General features: G+C 36.1%; 1 protein-coding gene across 5 annotated transcripts in view; it reads left to right on the forward strand.

The window, feature by feature from the left end:
• Positions 1 to 25,389, forward strand: part of ERC1 (ELKS/RAB6-interacting/CAST family member 1) — a 302,330-nt gene that overhangs the window by 71,660 nt on the left and 205,281 nt on the right. For 3 of the 5 annotated variants that reach the window (XR_009960212.1, XM_062590517.1, XM_062590533.1), the window contains exons 4-8: positions 3,666 to 3,740; positions 5,819 to 5,974; positions 7,627 to 7,710; positions 10,324 to 10,491; positions 17,986 to 18,153. Coding sequence is in view for 4 of the 5 variants with exons in the window: in XM_062590517.1 (XP_062446501.1) it covers positions 3,666 to 3,740; positions 5,819 to 5,974; positions 7,627 to 7,710; positions 10,324 to 10,491; positions 17,986 to 18,153 (651 nt within the window). In the remaining variant the exon portion in view is untranslated. The remainder of the gene's footprint in view (positions 1 to 3,665; positions 3,741 to 5,818; positions 5,975 to 7,626; positions 7,711 to 10,323; positions 10,492 to 17,985; positions 18,154 to 25,389) is intronic. The other 2 variants (XM_062590542.1, XM_062590553.1) reach the window with 1 other exon arrangement.

Consider the following 25,389-nt stretch of genomic DNA (forward strand, 5'->3'; position numbering starts at 1 on the left):
TGAGATCGCTCTCTACAGTGAAGGGCCAAGGATCATGTTTTTTGGGATAGCTACTGGTGAGAGCGCTGAGGGATGGAGGGAGTATGACTGCAGGCAAAAAAAAAAAAAAAAAAAAACAGGCTGGTAACTATAGCAGAAGCCAGATGTGAAAGCTGAAGAGTCTTAGAGGCAAACGGGGTGGAAGGCTGGCGCTGAGATATGGTGGTGTTGCTACAGTTCAGCCAGCACTTGAGAACAGTGGAGAGGAATTACACTGTCCTTTCTTCGGGCATATATGTTACATGCAGACAGAGCAGATGCTGAGCCAAGAGAAAAGTCTTTGGCTAAACTGTTTGGATTGGAGTATACCCATGATGTAAACACAGGTACAGTTAAGCAGAATAATAACAGTATTGTTCCACTCTGATCCATATGCTGTCAGTGATACATGACCAGAGACTCTCAAGATGTCTACTGAGTATAAGAGAAACAAGTGGCTTCCTTAAATACATCAGCAACAGGAGGAAGACTAGGGAGAATGTAGGTTTGCTAATGAATGGGGCAGGGGCCCTGATGACAAAGGATACAAAGAAGACAGAGATACCGAATGCTGCCTTTGCTTCAGTCTTTACTGCTAAGGCCAGCTGTCAGGAACCCCAGAGCCTGGAGACCAAGAAGAAAGTCTAGAGAAAGGAGGACTTTCCCTTAGTGAAGGAAGATTGGGTTAGAGATCATTTAGGCAGATGTGACACCCACAAGTCCATGGGTCCTGATGGGATGCACCCGTGAGTGCTGAGGAAGCTGGTAGACATCATTGCTAGTCCACTCTCAAAAATCTTTAAAAGGTCATGGAGATCGAGAGATGTGCCTGAAGATTGGAAGAAAGCAAGTATCACTCTAGTCTTCAAAAAGGTCAAGAAGGAGGACCCAGGGAACTACAGGCCAGTCAACCTCACCTCCATCCCTGGAAAGGTGAAGGAGCATCCCGGACTCCTTCTCTAAGCAGGTGAAGGATAAGATGATGATCAGTAGTCAGCATGGATTCACCAAGGGAAAATCCTGCTTAACCAATCTGATAGATAGCCTTCTATGATGTGATGACTGGCTGAGTAGATGAGAGGGGAGAGCAGTGGATGTTGTTTTGCTTGATTTCAGTAAAGCATTTGACACCATTTCCCATTACATCCTCCTAGGCAAGCTCAGAAAGTGCAGGTTAGATGAGAGGGCAGTGAGGTGAATTGAGAACTGACTGAATGGCAGAGTTCAGAGGATTCTGATCAGTGGCACTAAGTCTAGTTGGAGACCTGTAGCTAGCTATGTCCCTTCAGGTCAATACTAGGTCTGGTATTGTTCAACTAATTCATCAGTGACCTAGATGAAGGGACAGAGTGTGCTCCCAGCAAGTTTGCTGTTGATATAAAACTGGGAGTAGTGGTTGGTGCACCAGAGGGCTGTGCTGCCACTCAGAGGAACCTTGACAGGCTGGAAAATTTGGCAGAGAGGAATGTCATGAAGTTCAACAAAGGCAAGTGCAGGGTCCTGCACCTAGGGAGGAATAACCCTATGCACCAGTACAGGCTGGGGGCTGACCTGCTGGAAAGCAGCTATGTGGAGAAGGACCTGAGAGTTCTGATGGACAGCAAGTTGACCATGAGCCAGCAATGTGCCTTTGTGGCCAAGAAGGCCAGTGGTCTCCTGGGGTACATTAGGAAGAGCATTGTCAGCAGGTCAGTGGAATAATCTTCTCCCTTTATTCAGTGCTGGTGAGATCGCATCTGGAGTACTGTGTCCATTTCTGAGCTCTCCAGCACAAGAGAGACATGGAGCTACTGGACAGAGTCCAATGAAGGGCTACAAAGATGATGAAGAGACTGGAGTATCTCACATACAAAGAAAGGCTGTGAGAACTGGGCCTGTTCAGCCTGGAGAAGAAAAGACGGGATTTTATCAATGTGTATAAATATCTGAAGGGAAGGTATAAAGAAGATGAGGCCAGACTCTTCTCACTGCTCGCAAGTGATAGAACGAGAGGCAATGAGAACAGGCAGAAACACAGGAAGTTCTGACTGAACATGAGGAAAATCATCTTTATTGTGAACTGGTTACGCAGAGAGGTTGTGTAGTCTCCATCCTTCGAGATATTCAAAAGCTACCTGGACAGGGTCCTGAGCAATGTACTCTAGGCCCCCTTGCTTGAGCAGGGGGATTGCACTAGATTATCTCCAGAGGTCCCTTCCAACCTCAACCATTCTGTGATATTTTGAGTGATTTTCTGATTTATTTTTCCAGGACACTGTTACTAAAAAAAAAAAAAAAAATCATCCTAAACTGCAAGCCTATCTGTAAAAAACAGATTCTCAGGAAATACACAAATATAGTTTTTAAAGACAGAAAGCCTTTTACTAGATTTTTTTGTTGTTTCCATTTTCAGACATAAACCTATGCAAATTTTGTTGCGCAAGATCTATGCGAAATTCTTGTTTGTCAAATCACTATGTGTTTCCACCTCACTCACTGCAGCAGCAGCATAGGAACACTTAACACTGACTTACAACAGGATAAGTAGTTTTCAATATTTTGAAAAGCACTACAGGCTTTTTCTCATTCAAATAATTCATGATATGGAGTAAGTTACTTTTATAAGTACCATATATAATTGTTATCTTTCTTCACTATCTCTGTGAATATACAAATTTGGAGATGGCTTTTTGGATTTGTCTTTTAGGGGCGTGGGGTGAGGGAGCAGAGAACTAAACGATACGAGTTTATTCATGTTTTTATATGCAATTTGATATTGGCACTCATTGTATAGGCACCAAAGTATTTTCATCTATTTAATAGCAGCAGTCTCACAGTATTAACATGCTCTCCTTTAATATTAGTGTATGGCATAAGTATAATATTATTTTAAGGCAAATAGTGAAAAAGTGGAGTGTCTCCTGTTTTCCCAGTTGTTGGTTTAAACCTCTAATAACTTTCTATGGTAGGACGAGCTGTTTCAGTTCTCTGCCATTTTATTTCTTAGAGAGCTCTTTGAAATATGCCAACTTTGTGAATTCACATCAACAGTGATATCACATGGGCATTTGTATCCTCCCCTTCGCACACACTGAGCTTCTAGAGCAATGCACTCTCCAGTCATATGCTTTCAGCTACCTTCTAGCCGCTGTGGGCAGAGATATTCATCATACGTAACTAAGTGTTGCTACTCTGGGGTAAAAAATTTGAAAAAGAGAATTACCAATACAGTTACATCATATGGCTTGTTAAAACAAACTACAACATTATTATTTTTGTTAAGAATCTAACCAAATAAATGAAAATATATTTGTCTTCTGTGAGAAGCTAGTAAAAATTTAGATTAGCTTGATTAGTTTATCAGGGAGATAGTAAGTTTTTTTTGTAGGTTTAACTGCCATTTCAGCAGTTTATTTTTTGTGAACAGGTGGTTAAAGATGCATTTTCTCCTGTGCCTTTGTAACTGAGTTGATGATTCTGTTGAATGAGCTTTGGTTTATCCTTTCTTTTTATGAGGAATCTTAAAACAAAATATCAGTTGACACTTATATCAGAAAACAGCTTTGAATATGCTACGTATTAGAGAACGTTGCAGTAATTTTGCTTGTAATTGATAAACAGGACAAAATGCCGTTAGGCTAACTCTTCCTTGTTTCCTACTGGTACAGGAGGTGCATCGTCGATTCGAAAACGCTCCTGACTCAGCCAAGACAAAAGCTCTGCAAACTGTTATTGAGATGAAGGTAAATGATTCCATATACTTTGGAGTGATTCTGTATTCTTTGAATATAGTTTTTTGTAAGAAAGCTGATTGTATCAAATACCATACTTGTGTCAGTCTTTTAATTTAGAATAAATCTTTTCAAGATATTTATTGATCAATGAAGATAAACTATTTCATGGTATTGTAGAAATCTACCTTCTATCTGCGTGCGGCAGCATATATGATTTCTTTCAGCTGACTAAAAGTCTGTTGTATTATTCGGATGAGAATGATGGATTAATAGGTCTTTACACTGACATGGGCTGTTTTGTTTTTGTAGTATCAACCTTTGAAATATCATTGCTCTGTATAGTGTGTGTCAACAAAGCTAGCTGTTTGCAACCTCCAAACCCACTTAAAGAGTGGGTTATATAAGCAGAGAGATGCCCATGTATCACCTTAAACCTAACTTCTGTAGATGAATTATGTATGTAATTGAATTCTTAAACCATTAGCTCAGATATTTAATGGAACAATGGCTATTTGCCAAGAACTGAATCACAAGTGGAGTGTGCAATTTATACATCTTTGAGTAATCATATTTCTCATTGTATGATCCATAAAATAGATCAAACAGGTAGGATTTAGACCAATATAGTGTAAAAACTGGAAACGATTCCCTTCTATTTCTTTCACTTTCTCCCTGCTTCTCTATCTGCCCATTTCTCTTTTCTTTTCCTTCTTTTTTCCCCTTCCAACTCTTTCTTTCCATTCCATCTTATTTTTTTCCATAGCCATTTCTGTTCTTTCTGCTCTGGATCTTCTACTGTCTTTCGTTAGTCTTTTTCATGGTCCCTAGCTGTTAAAGATAATTGATGATCTGGTAATAATAAGCTGTCTGCACTATCAAAAGAGAAACACAGGTATTTTGGGGAAATGATGAGCATGTTGAAATAAAATGCTGTTGTAAACTGCAACATTGTACTTCACCTTACTACTACTATAATTTCTTGTTGCAAAAGTCTCCTTTGCCAATTTTATCTTAAACATCAAAAATTAATCGGGGGATAAGACTAGATCTTCATAATGGTACTTTAGAACAATCTTATCTCATGAATGAAAACCTATATATGAAAATCTTTCATGCTTTATTCAACTGTACTTTGCCTAACAGAAAAAAATAAGTGTTGATGAATGATTGCTCTGTGAAGGAGTGGACGGTAGTTTCAAATACCACCTGTATTTCAGGAAAGAAAAAAAACTGTTGGAGAAACTGAGTAACTTAGTAAAACAGATGACTGCTCTAAGATTTGCATTTCCTAAATGCTTATGTATATTCACTAGTACACAGGAAACTCTATGTGCTGTAGGAAACAGTTCATGCTATTCCTAACGCATGAGGCTTCTAAAGAAACAGTAAACCAAATAGACTGAAAACCTCTGTTCATTCTGTAAAACTATGGGGAAGATGGCAGATAGATTTTCTCATTGTTCCAGGTGTAATTTTTTTATGGAAAATTTATGGAAATATTTTTAAATATTCTATGTATGAACTAGGTAATTGAGCATTCTCTGCTACTTTATTCACTCAAAACTAGATTGCTGCATTTCTTCTTTGCTTATGATTCTTTTAATGTTCTCCATTTGTGATCTCATGCAAACTCATTTTGTGCCATTCTTGCAGGCATATTCTGCTACATATTCAGGTAGAATTGCCTCTCTCTAATTTATGCTGGCCCTGATTTACAAGACAATGTTTTTTTGTATTCCCTTATTTGTATTCCCTTATATACTGTCCCTAGCTATGTTTTTTTCCAATGATAAATTCTTGCTTTCTTTAAAAGAATGGTTGGACTAGGTGATCTCCAAAGTGGATGATCTCCCAACTTCAACCACTCTGTGATTCTGTGAAAGGTATAAAAACTTGAAAAATGAGTACTTAAGCACTTAGACAGCTACTATGTAAAGAGAAATAGGCTCTTTTCCGTAGGAACATGAAGGTAAATTTCAGAGGTGGATGCATGTCTCCAAAAAACTCTTTTCATCTTGTACCTCCCATGGTGTATTAACAAGTCATTTAATTGTGTATCACTATTTGTATCTTCTGAACCTTTTCAGGATTCAAAAATTTCTTCCATGGAGCGTGGCCTCCGGGACTTGGAAGAGGAGATTCAAATGTTGAAGTCAAATGGAGCTTTGAGCACAGAAGAACGTGAAGAGGAAATGAAGCAAATGGAGGTGTACCGTAGTCATTCCAAATTCATGAAAAATAAGGTATTGAGAAAACAGCAACAGTATTAAAATAAACTGAGCCATAGTGAATGGATGTGAGAATTTTCATACCCAACTAAGGAAAATATTTAGGATCTGGATTCCTGTGCAAGTGCTAGGAAATAGCAGGGCAGTATTTGTTTTCTGCCTTGAAGTGACTAGAATAACTTTAAAATATTTAAGAGAACTTTAAACTTAAATTTCAGAGTGATGTAATGATGATTCCATAAGGTCAAGAAGAGAATTTATTTTTATGATCTGTTAAATAAACTGTACTATAACTAAAATATCTTTTTATTATCTGAAGAATGAAAAGAGCATGAACTATTGATTTAATGGCTTTCCTTTACACTCTTTTTACAATAATGGAATTAGAATATGAATAGATTCTACAGCAGTGATGGTGGCAATATGAATTTATACAGTTGGGAATATATGTGCCTCAGGACAGATATAGCTGTGAGAGGACCATGCTGGTCCTCAGGCATAAAGACGGGCACAGATTACAGGAATGTCTGTAATCAAATGTCAATTCGTGCTTTGTTTTTCCCAAAGAAATATTTCTTGATCTTAGTTAGACTCTAAAATTTTCTAATGGATTTTCTAATGGAGATGCAGATTACCTTGTCCAATAAATATAACTATATTGTCAAGAGTCTTGCTTTTCTTAGTTAGCTTTTACAAACCCTTAAAAGCAGCATGTGAATCTTTAGACCAGAGGTTGAAAATTACTCTGCTAGGTCCTGGAAAGCTATAACCCGCTGCGCTTGTCCTATTTGATATCACTTGTTTAAAAAAGAACAATGGAGAAAATATCTTGGAGAAACACAGGTATTACTTTCCCTGAAGCAGAAGTGTGTAGTAAGTGTATTTCTTCAACTTTTCTCACTCCAGCCAAGTAATTTACCTCAGGATAAGGATGTCTGTTCTTTTACACTTTGGTCCTTCATTCCACTGAATTGCTTCCAGAAACTGAAGAATACCACCTTCCAAATTAGGAAAGGAGGGAACACTTTAGCACGTCTTCCCTCCATCCTTTCTTCCCTTTTTCTTTCTTCTTTCTGTAATAGCAACTCACTTTTACTTCTCCTCCTATCCCTCTATGGGCCTGCTAGGTCTATTCAGCTATTTGATTGATTTCTGAATCTGTCTTATCTCCTGTGTCTGTTCACTTCTTTTCTGCAGCAAATTTGCTCCTTTTTGATAGCTTTTTGCTTGTGACTCATAACCAGCTCCAGTTTTCATGTCTTGCAATCCTGTCTTGTTTTGTAAATGCACAAAATTTGTTTTTTCAGTATACTACATTTCTCTCAAATTGGAAAAACATGATCTCTCTATTCTTGTCCTAATTTCCTTATTGATTCCAGTTTCAAAATTGCTGGGTAAAGGGCCCAGTTTTTGACATATATAAACATAAGCATAACTGTTTATAGAATCCATTTTTGTTTCATAATCAAATTCCTGTCTGGCAGCTCATATGAAACTACAGAGACTTTAAACTTTTGAGAAGACTTAATGAAGAACGGAGGAGAAAATGAGTGAGCAATGTTGATCTGCTGTTTAGTTCTTTGTCACTTTTAGTTACTTGAGTTGAAACATTCCGACCAGAAGATGACAAATGTTAAACATTTAAAAGAGTAACAATGTCGTGACAGGTAGAACAACTGAAGGAAGAGCTAAGTGCCAAAGAGGCTCAAGGGGAGGACCTGAAAAAAAGAGCGGCTGGTCTTCAGGCCGAGGTCTCTGCCGTAAGATTTATCTTTTGTGTGCAGTGGCCGTTCACTGGGGCTTGCTAGCTCTTTGGCTTCTCGGGTAGCCTTTACTTTTCTTCCATTACCTTTTTCACTACTTTATGTAACAGTAGAACTAACAGCCTGCTCAGTTCTGTAGCTGCCTTTGTTCACACCATTCTGGTGCGTAACATCACTCTTCAGAACGCGCAGTTACTTGGTTTTTAACAGTGTGTTCTATTTTAGCTTTAATTTATTCTTTTCTATTGAAACAGATTTTCAAAAGTATTCAGCACCCATTTTGGGGCTAGACTTTCAGAGATTCTAATAACTGTTAAAAAAGTATGTGCTGAACCCTCTTAACACTATTTCACACACAGACGCACACATGCACACACACACACATGCAGCAAAGATTGGATGCTGAACACTTAAAAACTAACAGGATGACTTTAGCAGCATGAATTTAGGGTCTTCCTTTGCTGTGGAAGTTTTGCTGAGTGATTGGAATGCCTCATAGAGCAGAGAGATGTGAGCACCTCATGCTACCTGAAATTCCTTTGCAAATTGAAGTGGTATAAACTGCATTCTGCCACAGAGCTTTAACACATTGGCGATGCAAGCTTACAGCTCTGAAACAAGGATTTTTGGAGAGAATAGTCTTACAGAGGTGCTTGGGAATTTTAATGTAGTAGAGTATGGTTGTATTCAGATGAAAACATTTCATCAGATCAGGAGTATTTAGGATAAACATCTCTTTTAAGATGGCCTGAAAGAGAATTTCTCTTTCCAAAGAAAGACCAAACTGATGAAGTTTAAAGTTTTACTGTAATTTGTGCTACCTACTAATTGAAGAAGTGTGCATCATCTGCAATTTTTAGGAAGCTTTTTTCTTTAGAGACTGCAGAAAACATAACTACTATTAAATATTTTATATTTTCTCTGTTATTCTACTGAGCCTACCAGTACAATGCAACTGGTTTTATTGGTCAGTATCTGACAGGAGAAATAATGCTACTATGTATATTTTTGTATCTTTGTAAAAGGATGGTAAAACCATAGTTGTGGTTTACTTGTGGTTGGAAGTAGAAAAAAAGCTCTCTTTCATTTAAGAGAGCAATACACTATCTAGTAGTTCTCTAAATAAAATTCTTCTTCTGTCCCATTTCTCCATTTAAAAAACAAACTTTTTTTTAAGAGAAAAATGTCCTCCTTATTCCTCTCCCCTTCTTCCTTATCTCCTCGTTTACACTATTTCACACTGGAACACAGGAGTCCTTCATGACATCTTTTGCTGCTATTTTAATACTTTTAGTGAAGTATTCTTTCTTTAATAGTCTATTATTGAAACAGTGTTGTCAGGATGGGAACACATTTGCCCAAGCCTTTTCTTCCATCTGTTCTTAATAGGATGTCAGTTTATTACAATTTAAAATGTAATTTACTCTATAGTTTATATTAGTTTATTTTTATTCTTGACACATTCCCAAAAGTGAAAGATGACCTGGACAATTTTTTTTGTTTATTCATGTTGTCCTTCAATTTCCATTTTGACACTACACATCTGGAGTTAAGGGGTTTTTATGTCACAAGCAAATTTATTCAAGATAAAAAAGAGGAAACTTTTATGTTTTTAAAGATATGTCCACTTCTACTAAATGATATGTAGAAGTAAAGCAAACTGCTATTTTATTCAATGAGAATAAAATATGAGAATATTCAAAGGCAAACCAGAAAGTTAAAAACTTGGATATAAGTCTATGTGTAGACTTTCCTGTCCTCTTTATTAAAATACATATTTTTCTTAAAGTTTGCATCAAAGTTATTCTGGATAATGATTACATTTAGAAGGTGATGTGATCTCATCTTTTAATGCTTTACTTTTAAAATTTCTTCCTAGTTGCTTATTATAATGACAATCCAACCTATATTTGTTGAAATTAATTGGAATTTCCATACTGATTTGATTTACAAATTAAATCTAAGAAATTGCTCTGAATAATGTGCAATTCCAAAAACAGTCTCTTGCACCTGCTTTAAGAAAGTTTACTAAATTAAAGAGTATTTCTTAGAAGAGCAAAATGCTAATTTTGTGAATAATGTGAAAAATAAATGTGTTTTTCAATTACATACTCTGCAAACATGCGGTTTGACTGATAAATGGAAAAGTGGGAGACAAAACCTCACTGGGTTGACATTTAAAAATAAACATCATTCTTTTAAGAGAAAATCTGTAGGTATCTCATCGTTTCTGATACTGTTGGGTAATGCATTCTCGTTACAGTTCTGCTTCACCTTCATTAAAAGCTAATTCCTACTAAGTAACTTCTTTTTGTCAGTCCTTTGAAAGATGGCTAAGAAAAGATTGACTCCATTAAAAAGAACCTTTCTTGCAAAATTAATTCTATTGCTTCCCCCTTTTTCTCCTGATATCTTCTGCTCATGACATGTTTTTTCACTAACCTTTCATTCAAGATAGCTGAAGGCTTTAAAGCTCTGTGGGATAACTTGAGGCTATCATACCTTTTCCTGGTAGTTGTGTGAAGATTTAGTTATTGTTTTAGCAAAGATATAAATTAATAATTGTTTTTTTCTTTTTTCCACTTTTCCTTTCTTGCTCAGATTGGTCAGGTGAAACAGGAGCTGTCACGCAAAGATACAGAGTTGCTCGCCTTGCAGACAAAGCTGGAGACACTCACAAATCAGTTCTCAGACAGCAAGCAGCATATTGAAGTTCTGAAAGAGTCTCTTACAGCTAAAGAGCAGAGAGCTGCCATCCTACAGACAGAGGTAAAATGGGATGTTCTGTACTTGTTGGCTTTCCATAGTTGAAGAGACAAAAAGGGTTTTTTCTTCTTGATGAGATTGTACACTTTTTCTCTCTAAGGAATTTGTGGTGCAGTGTACTCTGTCCCATAATGATTTAGTACTGCTGTTTCTGAACACATTGCTGTACATTGTTTCTCTGATAATCATTCTGGATTCTCTAGGCTACAGGACTGATGGTTTAAAAGAAAAAAAAAGGGGGGGGGCATGTGTGTGTATAGCTAAATGAGAGCAAAGAAAGAGTAATCCAGTGGTATACAGTGAGCTGTAGCTTCATTGGTACTGTCAACATGTACAGGGACTCTTGCATGTAAGCCTGTGCTTACACCTGAAATACAGAGTTTCTTGTTTTCTGGTGCACATTCCAAGCCAAAGAAAATGTATTTTTATAAATTTGAGATTTGAAAACGAATGTTTAATGAATTATCATATTACATAAGATGCAACTGTAGTTATCAAGTGAAATGGTTAATGAACATATGCATTTATTGCTTCTTGAAATTCTTGAACAATAAATATGAAATGTGTTATCACAGCATTTCAATCCAGTCATGGATGATTGTAGTGCTTGGAAAAGTCCAAAAGATGGCAGTCATGCATCAAAAGATCTTTTAAATTGTTACAGCTAAAACCATAAAATACCAAAAGAGCTAGGAAATAGGTATACAAGGGAATTTGGGGGTAACATTGGTAGAAAGATCCCATAATGCAGAGTCTGATAGAATTTGTTCAAACATTTTCTACTAATGTAGGTTTTCTTTAGCTATGTTCAGTTAATCTATGAGTAAAATTTCTTGACATGCAGAGATAAAAGTTGTATAATAAGTATCTATGGCTGTTCTAAGATAGCTTTTGTGATAATTCTCTGATTTATGTAGAGGCTGAAATTGCAGAATCTGTTCATAGTAGTGCAGATTCTGCAGTCTAGTAGTGCTGTTGCAGTGATAGCCAAAGACTGTATGTAAAGCAAATCTTACAGGAAGAGATAGTATCTTCACCAGACTTAGCTTGCATAGACAGAGAAAGAAGAGCAGACAGGGTCCATAAGTTCATCTCTAGGACCAAAATAAAGACAGAAGTTTTAAAATACTAAGTTGAGAATTATTATTCTTTGTTTAAATCTGATTATATTACTAGATAATTTGAGGTGGGTAATTAATTTGAGGTTGATGAATAGGAAGGAGGTAGCAGATGAAAAGGTACCAAGGTCCTTAGCTTTTCTGGAACAGAAAATTATTATTATTATTATTAAATTTATAAAACACAAACAAACAAAATCTTGCCTTCCTAATTATCTATTGGTATGGATTTTTTTTTGATTTTAGTTGTGATTTACTCCGTAAGCTATAAAGTTTAATTTAGATCGTCTTTTTTTATATCGATATTTGGATTATTTACTTGATGTAAGGTTCATTTTCATTGGTTGGTTTAACTATGAAAATGTGTCAGTTTACAATCACAAAAATTTTGTTAAATTTATTAATTCTTTTTTGCTACTCAAGATTGTATCCTAGATTTATTCCTGTTTATTTTAAAAAATTATTGAACAGAGATCAGAATTCACAATATTATTGGAACTAGAAATTAGGTAACTAAACGTTTTAGAAGACAAATTGCAATTTTTGATCCATTGTAATGATTGAAAATAATATAGTTATATTATTTCACTGCACAGTACTGTAACAGACCTACAAAGCTAGAGACATTCCATTTCTTGCTTTTAGAAACTAAATGCTTTTCTGCCCATGAGATGCAGTCCTTACTGCAGCTTACTTTATTAACAAGTTTTAAAGATTTTCGTAAATTTTGTAAAACTAATATCTTGGCATATATTGTCATAATTTCAACTGTTATGGTAAGTAAATGTCTTTATTGAAGAATGTGTAATTTTATTGAAGAATGTGTAATTTAGAATAGTTAGAAACAAGACATTGCTATATACTCTTGTTAGAATCGTTATTAAAAACATTTTGATTTTACTTTAGCAGAAGGCCACAGTAGTTTTGTAATGTAGTAAATTATTATAGTCTATTCTCTGACCTGCAGTATTAGTAAGTAATCATTTTCCTCTGATTTCTTCCAAATCAGATTCTCATATAGCACCAGGATGCAATACAAAACCAAAACTGACTCTTTCCCTGAAAAAATGATGATTTGTCTTTCCCCCTTCCTGTCTGTCATTCTGTCTTTGGCTTTCGCTAAGTTGTTGCTGTGGAGTAGAAGCATCAATAATACTCTTCTAGAATGATGCTTCTGCAACAGAGGTAAACGGGCTATGGATTTGTGGGCTTTTTCCTCTGGAATACGAATTCAACTCCAATCTAGCATGTTCTCCACAGTAAAATGTAGTAATCTGGTATGGATTTGAGGCATGTGAAGAGCTGTTGATTATCTTTTTCGTTGTTGCTGATGTTCTTGACAGAGAGCCCGACAATTCAGTCATCACACGGAGTAACCGTTCTGCCTTCGCGAGTCTGCTAGTCTGCTCAAACGTAAGGTTGAAACGTGCTAATGAAATACAATGCTGAGGAGACTTTTACTGTTATGTTCTGTGATGTACCTGTTTCTTAAAGGAAAAGACAGCTTTTTAGCCAAGAATTTTCACCAAGAATAGGGGTAGGAGCATGAGATTTTTGTCTCGTCCCACTTGTTAGCATCACTGGTCAGTGTTAAAATATAATAAAGTATAATAAATACCTCATGTTTACATAAACATTTTGAGGGAAAAGAGCATACCTTCATATAAACCTTTGCCTTTTAGTCTTCCATTAAGTAAAACTGAGAGTAGGTAAGAAAAAGACATCGATACAGTATCTCAAAAATTAGATTTTACACCTGCCATAGGAGAACTACAAAGAACAGTGTCCTATTTGTGGGATGTTTATCTTGAGGGCTACTGGGTGGAGAGGATATGCTGGGTAACTTGTGAAAGAACCTTTAAAAATAGTTCTAAGAGTTTACCATCTCTTTGCAAATAAAGCGAAAAATAAATCAATATTTATTTTGGAGTTAAAATTCTATCGATGTAAAGTTTGTGTTATGCCCCAGTGAGCCCTTCAGCTTAGGTCTGTGCTGGCAAGTATGTGGCTTCAAAGGGAGGTTAGTTCAATCAGTAAGAACATTCCCCTTTATTTTTACATAGTGCCCAAGGTGGCATGAATCTGTAATCAGTCTATTCCATATGGTACATTCGGATTTGTTTTCAGCAGAGAAGTAAATCCAGTTCTCCAGAAGTATATTAATCACTCTGAATGTCTTAATAGAACATAAAATTTTCTAAGAGTCTTTCCTTATTAGGGCTTGCACTGGCATTTTGAAACTATAGTTGCCTTTCCCAATATCAGAAACAGTAAGGGATAACATCACATTTAATGAGGAATGTGTGAACAAGACCTGGGTGTTTCCAACGTGGCTTGTTAGCGCTAGCTACATCACATCACAACCTGTGCTGACTGCTGCAAACAGTGACCTCAGTTCACAGGGCTGAATTCACTGTTTTTAGGTGTTAACAGCTTGTGCTAGAGATTATAGAACAATTAAACTATTTTTCTGACCCGAGCAGGCCCTGAAATAGTGCATCTGTCCAGCGCTGAATTTATAAGCTCTACAAGAACCAGATAGGCTCTGCACAAAGCTGAGTATGTGCACCCCTCTACCATGACATGGTCTCACAGTCATGTGTGAGTTGCCAGATGACTAAGAGTTGTATGTTCTCAGAGAATTCACTCTGAATTCTTCTACAGACTGTAATGGATACTGTTACAATTTGTATGGGATGGTAAAGAATCAACTCCAACACAATTTATAAGAAAAATTAATGTTGAAAATAGAGAACAAAGCCCTGTGAACCACTGCTGCATTCAAAATCAGTCAGTAAACATAGTTCTTAAATCTTAATTACTAACTATGCTACCAGGGAAACAGCTTAGCCCGTTTCTGTGTTATAACTCGTTTGAAAGATAATAATAAAATGTCACAAAACTTATCCTTTTAAAATGTAATTTTTCATTTCATGTAGTTGCGTAGTTTACCGAACAGTGTGTATAGTAGGGTAAAAGCAATGTTTCATGTCTCATACAAACTATAGTTTTACTTCTTTGGCATATTTCTTAGTTGTCTCTGAATTCTGAGTGCTGGCATTGACAGGACAGAATTACTTCAAGCTCTACCTGAAAAAGTAGCTAAGCTGTTATTAGAAATCATAGCAACTTCTGGACATATATTTCAGGATTGGTATTCTACCTGTTCCTTTTTTTATCAGTAACATACTCATGCCAATAGAAAATAAAAGGTTTGAATTTTGCCGTTAGAGAGAGACCGTGAGGCTTGATTGTACTTTCTGATCTTACTGAATAGACTGTGGCTTTGCTCACTGATGTAAATCAACAGTTCAGCCATGGTTTGGACACATGACAGTTAAGTGGGAAGAATCACTTTATCTCAGGAATAAAGTAGAGCACTGCCTTTTCTCGGTACCTACCTAAACCTATGTGGGAATCACCAATGTCATAATAATATCCTGATCACTACTATATGGTAGAGATGTTGGTAAAAATTATTTTTGAAAAATATGTTGTGAAACTCAAGCTCCTTAGTCAATTCTGAAAATGGAACATAAACTTCTATTCCACTGTGGACATTTGAAAATGATAGTGATTTCCCTAAAATACGAATTGCTAATATTCATAAAGTTATGGCTTTGATCTAATTGCAAAATCCTGGGGGGAAAAAAGAATAAATTTAAATATTGTCTCATTACCTTTTCTGGTAATTGATGGAGATACTAGTGTTCTAGTCCTAGTTTCCAGTTGAAATTCTGTGTGCTTAATGTATCAGGAACAGTGTTGCAGAGTATTATTTACTGCTACTGGAAAATTTGATGAAGAAAGATCAGTGGTTCCTAACTCCGTTTTTCCTACAGAGTTCTTCGAGTGAAGTGACTATTGTCTAGGAGAAGACTCTATTGTGTCTTTGCCTAGGAAGGCTGTTGTGTTGCAGATGCCAACTAATGTGTTCATTTTACTAAAGCACTGTGGCAAATTGGATGGTACATGCAGGCTGAGTTAGCAAGCGCTTTGTTATGTAAAGAACTAGCAGTTGCCTGAGCTGCACTTCAATATTTTATTTGCTATGCATAATTAAAGGCATGGCAGACTATTACTGTGCAAGTAGTTAGGTTAAACCTGGGTTAAGACAACACCCTCCAAGACACAGAAGTCGGGAGAAGGTGCGTCAGCACCTCGGTGGCTGTTTGCCTAGTCGTTTCCATGTGCAGAGAAAATCTTAAGCCGACTTTGTTGAAGTTGGCATCACCTGACTGCCAGAGACCTCAATTCTTGTCACTGTGGGTGGATGCTATACATAAACTGAGTTGACATGAATAAACAAGTGGAGTGTTCTGCCAGGAATAGTGTTAAGGTGATGACTGTGTGTCCTGCCAGCCTTTGAAAATATTCTTGAAAGTGTTTCTTGTGGTTTCCTAGGCAGGGACCTCACACAAATAAAAGCAGGAATGCGATTTACCCCAAACCATAAGCTAATATAGAGTTCAAAGAGAATAATCAATCAGAAAATGGAAAGCTTTCTGTGGATAAATTCTTGTTTGCAGATGTTGAACATTCACTTAATGCTTTGCTGAAGGCATCTGGAGCGTCTCAAATATTTTGCAACACAACTGTTGAGGGTATGTGGATTTTCTTGTGAGGGAGATTTTCAGTTTCTCTTCAAGAATGAATAAAAGCAACTCTTTGCTTCAGTACTGGATATATCCAGAGTAGGACATACCTGATCAATCAACACTTCTGTGATTTAAATAGAAGACAATGTCTGACCCACCTGTTAAACTTTTCATTATAAAAACTATCGATCTTATAAATCATATATGGATAATACGTGCTACTCTCGTATCAGTGCACAATACGTTCCATGCCCCACTAGCTGGGTGAGAGGTTAGGAATGTGATTTTAATAATGTATGTGTAAGTGAGAAGGCTCCAGATGTAGAGGTGGCAGCAGAATTGTAGTGCTGATTGGAAGAGCAGGGCTGCTCTCACTCTCCCACTGGCAAAAGCTTGTTGCTCCACGTAAAAGGAATCAGACAAAACAAAAAAAGGCTTTTCTAAGAGTAACATACTGTCATTGTTGAGCCTTAGAGGCAACTTTTCCATTAGCAGATTAAAATAAAGTGGAATTAGAATGACACCTTAAAACTAACTGCTGTCCAAAATAGAGTAAGCATACTGCCTGTCTTTAAATTAATTCTCTAGTGGGAGTTGTCGAAGGCTTCTTTTTGCTTCATGTCTCTGCTAGTCTGACCTGTTTAGAAGGACCAAGAAATTCAAAGATCACCCTGTTTACTTGCTTTGACTATGTCCTGTAATAGATTCAGCTAATAGGGACCAAACCTGATACTGTCAAAAAAGACTAGCAGCCAAGCTGGCAGATTTGAGTTCTGCTTGAATGCCAAGTGGATAGGGGTCAGTGGGTTTCTTTTGGTATTTCGAGCAGGTTGAGGGTGTTGGATTTTGTATTCCACAATAGTCTTTAAGATTAGTCTGTGCTCTGTGGTGACCTATTTCCTCTTGTCAAATTTATATTCAGATAGCTCTGATTCCTTCTCCCATTTTTTGTCTTGTGAGTGCTATGTTTCATTTATGCAAGAAAAACGTAGAAGGAAAAGCAGAAACTTCTCTACGTGCAGTTTTGAAGTTTAGGGATGCCACAGAATCCCCAGAGTGTGTTTCTACATTTATTGATGCCATGGGAGCTCTGAGTATCTTTATGAGTCCAAATTGCACCCACAGTATTCTGTAGTTTGTCATTTGTTCCACTTTTTCTGCATCCTGCGAAAAAAAGAATTGCATTTAAAACTATTTTGTTGTTGTTTACACCACAATACTCTTAGCCATTGTAAGGTAGTCCTCTTTCTATGTTTTAATATGCAGTAGCCACAAAGACCTTTGCTACCATTACTTGCAACCTGAGGTAATATTCTAATTAAATAACAGAATGTAAGGTTACTGTTTGGTACTAATAGTCAATATTTAAATCTCTGAATATTAGTAATGTTTCAAATAAAGGGACAGTTTTCCTGCATGTGAGAGAACTGCTGCTGCTGAGAAGAAATGCATTCTAGTGGCTTCTACTCTTGAGGAAAAAAATCCAAACCTGAATCTTATAAGACCAAGGTGTATGGTTTCAGATGTTCCTAGAAGGAGCGTTAATTATGTGTAAATTGGGAATAAAATATTTGATTATTTTCATTGTTCAGTCTTCTACCACTTGTATAACTGTTTTGTCACAACCTGATGTATGTTCAAGTCTTAAAGGAAGAGATGTTAGTTATCAGAATCTATTTGCAGTTTGACAACACTCACTTATTTGTACAAGTGCAGTTTCTTTTCTAAAATTTCTCTCCCTCCTTGCTAAACAAATCCTGTTTCTATATGTCTAAATCCAGGTGGATGCATTACGATTGCGTCTGGAGGAGAAAGAGACTATGCTAAATAAGAAGACAAAGCAGATTCAGGAGATGGCAGAAGAGAAAGGGACTCAAGCAGGAGAGATCCATGACCTCAAGGACATGTTAGATGTGAAGGAACGCAAAGTTAACGTTCTTCAGAAGAAGGTAAGATTGTAGGTGTCAAAATAGAATATATGTCCAACATGTCCTCCTTCCAAAGGCTGTCAAAAAGTCTGAACAAGGATTTCCATTTTGAAGGTTAATGATTCAGTCTGTTCATGTAATGGGAGGACAGTGAATGATACATTTCAGTTTAGTCAGAGCTTTGAAGAAAGCAAAGCAGAAAACTTTCAAAGCAAATGTTGTTGCTTTTCAGTGCTTGCATATGCTGCTTCTGCTTCCACTTCACTATTAAGTGACTGAAGTATTTGTAGGGGGGCAGATCCGGTGGAAAATCAATCCTTTCGCACCCACCAATTTAACAAAGCCGCATTGATTTGAAGCATAGGTCACTGGAGGGACTCTGGCATCACCATATGAATAAATGAATGAAGGATTATATCAATAGAAGTAATTAGTGTGATACCTCTGTAACTTACTGAGAAAACTTCAGGAAGAAGTTAGCATTTATAACTTTCATTAGAAATGCTGTTTTATCATACTTAAATTTTTTGGGAGGTAATAGAACAGGATAATTAGGTTTCAGATCGTCCTGCATATCTTTCTGGATAAGAAAATGTATACTTGTAACAGAAATAAAGGAGGTTTCCCAAAGGGCAATGAATCCTAGGGCAAACCAAGTCATTATGGATGATCGTAGTCACATTGCACACAGTATTCCCCAGGCAGTTGCTACACTAGGTAAAAAGAGAGAAATGCATGTATCACAATAAATCTTAGTTTGCAGTATATTTTTTTTCTTCTATGTTTTTGGAAGAGCTGCTTTTGGGACTTGTGTTCAAGATATTTGACTTGCGAATTTTTTTTTTTTCCTAGACCCTTGAACAATTTCACGGAATTCTTGTGATTTTAATTTTCAGAATACTGATTCGTTTCTCATGCCTGCTCAGTGACTTCTGTTCTAGTATATATTTGTCAGTCATGAGGATTTAGGACAGGTAAAGTTCCATTTGAGCAGACTTCATACAAAAATGAAAGATTAGGTATGGAGTTCAGCTGTAAATAAGTGCTAATTCTAGAATTTCAGAGCTCTATTCCCACTCTTCATAGTCTCCTTTTTTTGACTGTTCATCTTTTTAGGAGCACTCCTAGGTCTGTAATTTTTGTAGAATTGGCTCTCTGTGCTGTCTCTTTGTGTTCAAAATGGGTCACTCCAAATACTGAGATGCCAGCTGAATGCTTGACCAGGAATTGGAGACTCTGACATTCATGCAAATGTTAAATGTCAGTGAGCTTGTGTTGTTTTCATTTCACGTATTCTCTCATTTGGTTTACTTAACTCTTTAAAATGCTCTTTCATTGGTTAATTTGTAAGCAGTGCTGAAGGTCCTGGTTTTGCTCACTTTTAGTACTTGTTTTCTTCATACCACTGCAATCTGCATTATCACAGTTTCATCTTTGTCATGAGGTTTATTTGCTGCTGCCTTCAAGTAAAAGCACCTGGTCGCTTCAGGTCAGAAAATAAGGACCTAAGCTTGTAGATGTAAAGGTTTTGATGGAATTTGCTTTAACTTTCAAGTTGTTGGAACCGTTCCTTTAACACGAACAGTTAAACTGTGAGGTTTTTAAATCCAAAGATCTTTTTGTTCAGCTTCTATAATTAGCAAAACTAGAATGTTTTTGCACAGGATCCAGCTGACAATTTTTGTATAGGAGGTTATGTGATGTGATGTGGAATTTCTTTTTATTTTTGTATAGCCTAAGATGAATGTACACAACTTCAGTCTTTTAAAGTTTTAAGATTGATATCTTTGTCTTAACTTTTTATTGTTTTTTCAAACCTGGAATCTGAGACCTAGTTTGGGATTTGCTATAGACTGAACTTTGCATTTTCTTCTTGTTTAAGTTTTCTCATCAGTTTTTTTCCACAGAAAAATGAAACTTGGGAAAATATATGAGGGACAGATCTGGTTTTCTTTATGTATTCTTGAAGTCATGAGAACTTACATTAAATCTCTTTCATGTGCTAGAGAAAACTATGAGATTTTCTCTCATTTTGTCATGGCTGTCCTTCTTTGACTGTAAAGATAGCTGTTTCTGCCCTCTGTCTGGAACTTGAGGAGCCTATAGTTCCTCTCATATCAATGTTTTTCTCTTGAAACTTCATATTGTACTGATTTATTTTTTCTTTTTGCATTCCTTATTATATTAAGTTTATGCTCTTATTAAAGTACACAGCCTGTTTTCTAATTTATTCAAGTGCTATCTTTTGGAGCTTCCAATGACAGTTCAGAGATTTATTTCATATAAAAGGGACAGCCTTTAAACTTTTCTTGCATGCACAATAGTCCTTTTATTCCTCTCTGTGATTAAAAACTGCTATTTTCAGGCATATCAGGTGTTAAATCTGTATATTCTAATTGAAGGTCTAGATGAATCTGGTACAGTTGAAAGTATCTTCAGAAGCCATATGTAGTAGTATCTTTTTTTTTTTTTTTTTTTTACTGGCTCAGTTATCCAATATTAAGTGGTATTTAGGCACTTTAATTATATACAGTGAAATACTATGAAAGAGGTATGACATAATAATAGCTTTTGCTTTTGTATAGTGTTAAGAGATTTTTGTTTTTCTTTAACTTTTTGGAAATATCACCAGCGTATATAACTGCTGCTTGTAGTTATGAAGAGATATGGGGCACAGGTGTTGTCAAGAGTTTAACTGAATTAAGTTTCAGATTAGTGGATACAATTCAGTCTTTTTTACCAAATGATTTTCCTGCAGCATATGTTTAAATTTGAGGAAATTTTGCAATGGGCACTCTCTTGAACAAAATTTTGAACACTAGGATATTCTTAATGCTAAGTAAAAAGACAATTTATAACAAATTCTAAAATCATAAATTCAAATAGAAAGCAGTTATTGAAAAGTTAACTTGCATATCTTATCCATTTAGAAAATGTTGTTTGCTTTGTTTTAAAATTTAGAAAGGTCACCTCTTCTAGAAATAGAACCAAGCCATATATGGCTATGTGGGCATTTGGACTAGTCAAAAAATCCTTTTGTTCATAACTTTTTTTCAGTGATTGTTTCAGATATGTAATCACTTATTCTTATCGTATTGAAAAGAAAATGATTCATGTGGTGCCCCAAACTGTTTTGGTACTAAATCCATGCAATTTCTGTCACTGAAGCAAAAATTACTTGAAATGCACTCTTTCTTTGGGCTAGTGGGTCTCTGTTTGATTTATTAGCACAGGTTAACTGCGTAGTTTGTTTTATGTACCATTAATAACATTGCTATATTGATAAATAAAGATGGTAAAGTATGCTTTTTGATCATTCTGAAATTCAGAAGAGGAAAGTAATGAATGCTTGCTGACTGATTAAAGATCAAATAAAGGAAGCAGTTAAAAGAAGATTATGAGTAAAAAAAGATTAGGAAAATTAACATGACAATTGACATCACTACTGATAATAAGTAAGCACTAAAATATTGTTGTTACTGAGAAAACCATGTGCATTCAGATTTTAAACTCTGGAATCTCTCCAGTTTTAAGTTTTTAGAGTTAAGCTGCTTGATAGCACCTTTATTTGAGAAAACAGAAATTGAGCAAATGTAAGAAATCTGGAGACTGCAAAAATGATTTTTACTATCTTTGTGTCTGAAATTTCATTCAAAAACTTAGTTTTGCATTGTTTGGGGATTTTTTTTTTTTTCATTTCATTGAAAATAAATGTAGAGTAAAATCTCATTTTGGGTTGTTAGAGTCCCAGATAGGAGGAGAATGTTGGAAAATAGAATAGGGAGTACATTGGGCAAATCTGAATCTGAAAAACATCTGTTTATCTATGCTGGTAGACTAGGTTGCAAAGGAATAGGGGAAGAAATCAATACCCTGTAATCAAAGCGGTTTACAGAAATAGCTTTGGGGACAAAAGATAACAGGTACTATGAAAGAGAGAAAAAAAACCAGTAGCTCTGTCACTTGTTGCTTTGCGGGAAGGTCACGTTTTGTCTTGGCAGGAAGGGGTAATGTTCCCGTCACTGTGTAATATCGCTGCAGTCAAACACAATATAAGTTTCAGTGTCTGAACATACAGGGTTTTTTTGGCAGCTCCCCATGCACCATATGATAGCTGACCTGTGATAAAGTAGAAGAAGAGCAGAAATTCATTGTGGCTATGCTGATGTTATTTGTTTAGCTAGTATTTGGAAAGATGTAGTCATTTCGCTCTTTTGATTAAGAGGCAATACCTTTCTCAGAGGAAGTAAATGCTCTCTACTTTTCAAAAATCTCAGAAATCAAATGTCTTAAGTTTAATGATGGGAAATACTGTGTGGCAGGAGAGAGGGACTGCAAACTGAACTTGTAACTCAGTTGTTTAAAATCAACGATGGTCATAGTTACTACAACAGCAATGTTGATGTCACAGTGTTTATTCTTTAATTTTCACTCTATTCCCTCATCCTTTTGCTGTTGGACAGATTCTACTCTCAATAGGCACCAGATGTCAGCATTGACTGTTCTTAATACCAAGAGGCTTTGATGGCTATTTATTTCAAGATGTATCACTGTGGAATGATACCTGTCGATATCAGTCCCTTATTGGTAGGCATTGGTACCTCTCCATCTTGACAGGCATCTGTCACTTTCACTCTCGGATAGATTTTTCTCTTGGTAGGCTTTGATGAATATTGTTATCAATGCCTCTCAATGCAGTGAAAATACCAAATAAATCTGGGAAGTCCTCATTCTGTGAGTTCAGCATAATTATTCTGGGTTTTTTTTCTTTCTTTTTTTTGATTTCTACCATTCAGAAAGGAGATTAGTTTTTTCATTTCCAAATAGGAAATGATACTAGAGAATTGATCTTCAGTTTAAAGTAAACTATGACTACTTGAACGGATGGCGATCCTATTTTCAATTTTAACTTTCCACTTCTCTGAGAATCTGAGAATCCGTTAAGAGGTTTTTTTTTAGAGCAATTTCAGCCCAGGTAAAAAGGAATGTCATGTCATTTTTTCCCTAGATGTACAGCTAATAAAAATATTGGATAGGGGGATATCTCATTTTTTTCATGCCACCTTTTAAATCTTTAGTATTTTAGGTTTAAAGGTGACTGATTACTATCCAGATCTTAGAGTCCGTGAGAGCAACTTTTGTTTCAGTGCCAGCAAAATCTTTTCCTTCCTAGGGGAGGCTTTAGACCAGGAGATTTGATCTTAACATTTCTGAGCCACATAGCAACATACATCTTTCTGATTTAGAATATCAATCCTAAAAGGTCTGCAAGCTTAGCTTCAGATAGTCTTCTCAACAACAGATTTGCCTTAATTACAAGTGCTGATAGAGGTGACAGTGTATTCTCTAGGAACTGATCCAAGAAATGTTCTTTTGATCTTACCTAATCCAGATCCATCGTAACAGATGCCTTGTTGTAAACTGAGGTGCACTCCAGTATTCTTATTTTACAGGGCTCTTGGTTTCCAAGGGAGCAGATATTTCACAGCTCTAAGTTAGTAATTTATATGGCCTTCACTGGTGAATTTATAGTCAATAGTAATAGGTATCTTGTTTAGGTTATAAAATAAACAATACATGCCCACTTGTATTAATGTATATGCTGAAATTCCCTTTTGTTTGTTGGGAATTTCAAACTTGGTTATTGACAACAATAAATCATCTCCTGGGCATTCTTGGCACTGTAGTGTTGAATTGGAATTGTTTTATGTCATTAAGCCAGAAGAAGGAGACTCAGTACGCTTGACCTAAGCACAGACTTCTACTATTCAGAACATCCCAAGGAGTGTTTTTATTGAGCATCAATGAGAAGTACCAGGCTTTCTATTCCTGAGGGTCTTTGCTGGATGGATTTGTAGTTTCTTGGCAAACTTTTTATGCCTTTTCTCTGACATATCTTGTTCTAAGAATTTTGATCAGGAAAAGTGTTAATGATAAGAGCATGACTTGGTTCTAGTGGGAGAATTCTTTTAGTATACCATTGTCAAGCCCAGCTATTTGATTCCTCTTTCCAGCCACAGAAAAACTTTCAGCATTCTCTTATACCTTGCTGTGTTCCATTTCCTGGCATCAATGCTAGTAGCTTTGTCATCAAACATGCTTCCTTGTTGTAAAAGAGAGGAGTTCTTCCTACCAACAGGATGGCACAAGGTACATTGACAGGCTAGGTGAATTGAGGTTCATACCCTAATGTTTCCACAGATCAACCTCTCCCACCTTGCCTTTTACATTCTGGACTGTCTCCTGGAGATAGTAGTCTGCACTCTGCAGAATGTATCTGCTTCTGCTAGAATTCCTTGACATGTCCTTTTTCTCCTTGGGAGATAGCTTTCATCTCTGGGACTCTCTTGAATTCCATCTTTGAGACACTAACATCCAGTTTCTTTTTTTGTCAGTATATAGATCATGATTATATCATGCAGGAGAGTAGGAGAAATCTAGAGCCTACACGGTGTTCTCTTTTAATATTGTCTCTTTAGGTTCATTAGAAGTCATTCTGAAGACGGTTTCTGAGCTCTACGTGTGTTAACTTTATTTGCCTTCTTGCCTTCCCATCAACCAGAATGAAGCACTCTTGAATGCTACTACATACTAGAAGTACTATCTTTTTATTTAGATACCAAAGAATTGGTCAGGAGCACCTAGGCTTCTTGCAGATGTTCTTGAACAATTAAAGAGCTATTTATATTTACATAAAATTATACAAATGGCTCCCTCATATTTAGCATGTGAACTGAGTTCATACATTTACTACTCTTTTCCTCTTACTGACTTATATGCATATAAATATATGCATGTTACTTGCTTATTAAGTGCAAATAATGAATATGGCCAGTCATTCTTAAAAAGTATTAAGAATGGCAACCAGAATGTTTGCTATACTGTGGGTCATGTAGATTCCACGATCTGCTCTCATTTTTCTGCTGTATTATGGAATCATTCAGGAAAGAAGTATTACTGTAATCTAAGTAATTCTCATTGCTAGTCACCTAAAATAAGATGCATAGAGAACCTCATATAAGTACTGCATGGACTTGGAAAATAACAACTCCAAACCTGATTCTTAAATTCATGGTTTAAAAATAAACCTCAGGGTTGTGTTCTATTAAACTTCAATGCGGTGAAGTCTGTTTGTGAGTGAATTAATTCATGCTAACATGCACCTAAAGGTTTTTTAGTAAATTATGTGAGATTTTTTAATTGCTGGAGGAGGCAAAAGTTGAAATTTGAAAAACTAATTTTTAGCAAGCAAAAAAT

The sequence above is a fragment of the Rhea pennata genome, chromosome 1 (genome assembly GCF_028389875.1).
Source record: "Rhea pennata isolate bPtePen1 chromosome 1, bPtePen1.pri, whole genome shotgun sequence".
Classification (NCBI taxonomy): domain Eukaryota; kingdom Metazoa; phylum Chordata; class Aves; order Rheiformes; family Rheidae; genus Rhea; species Rhea pennata.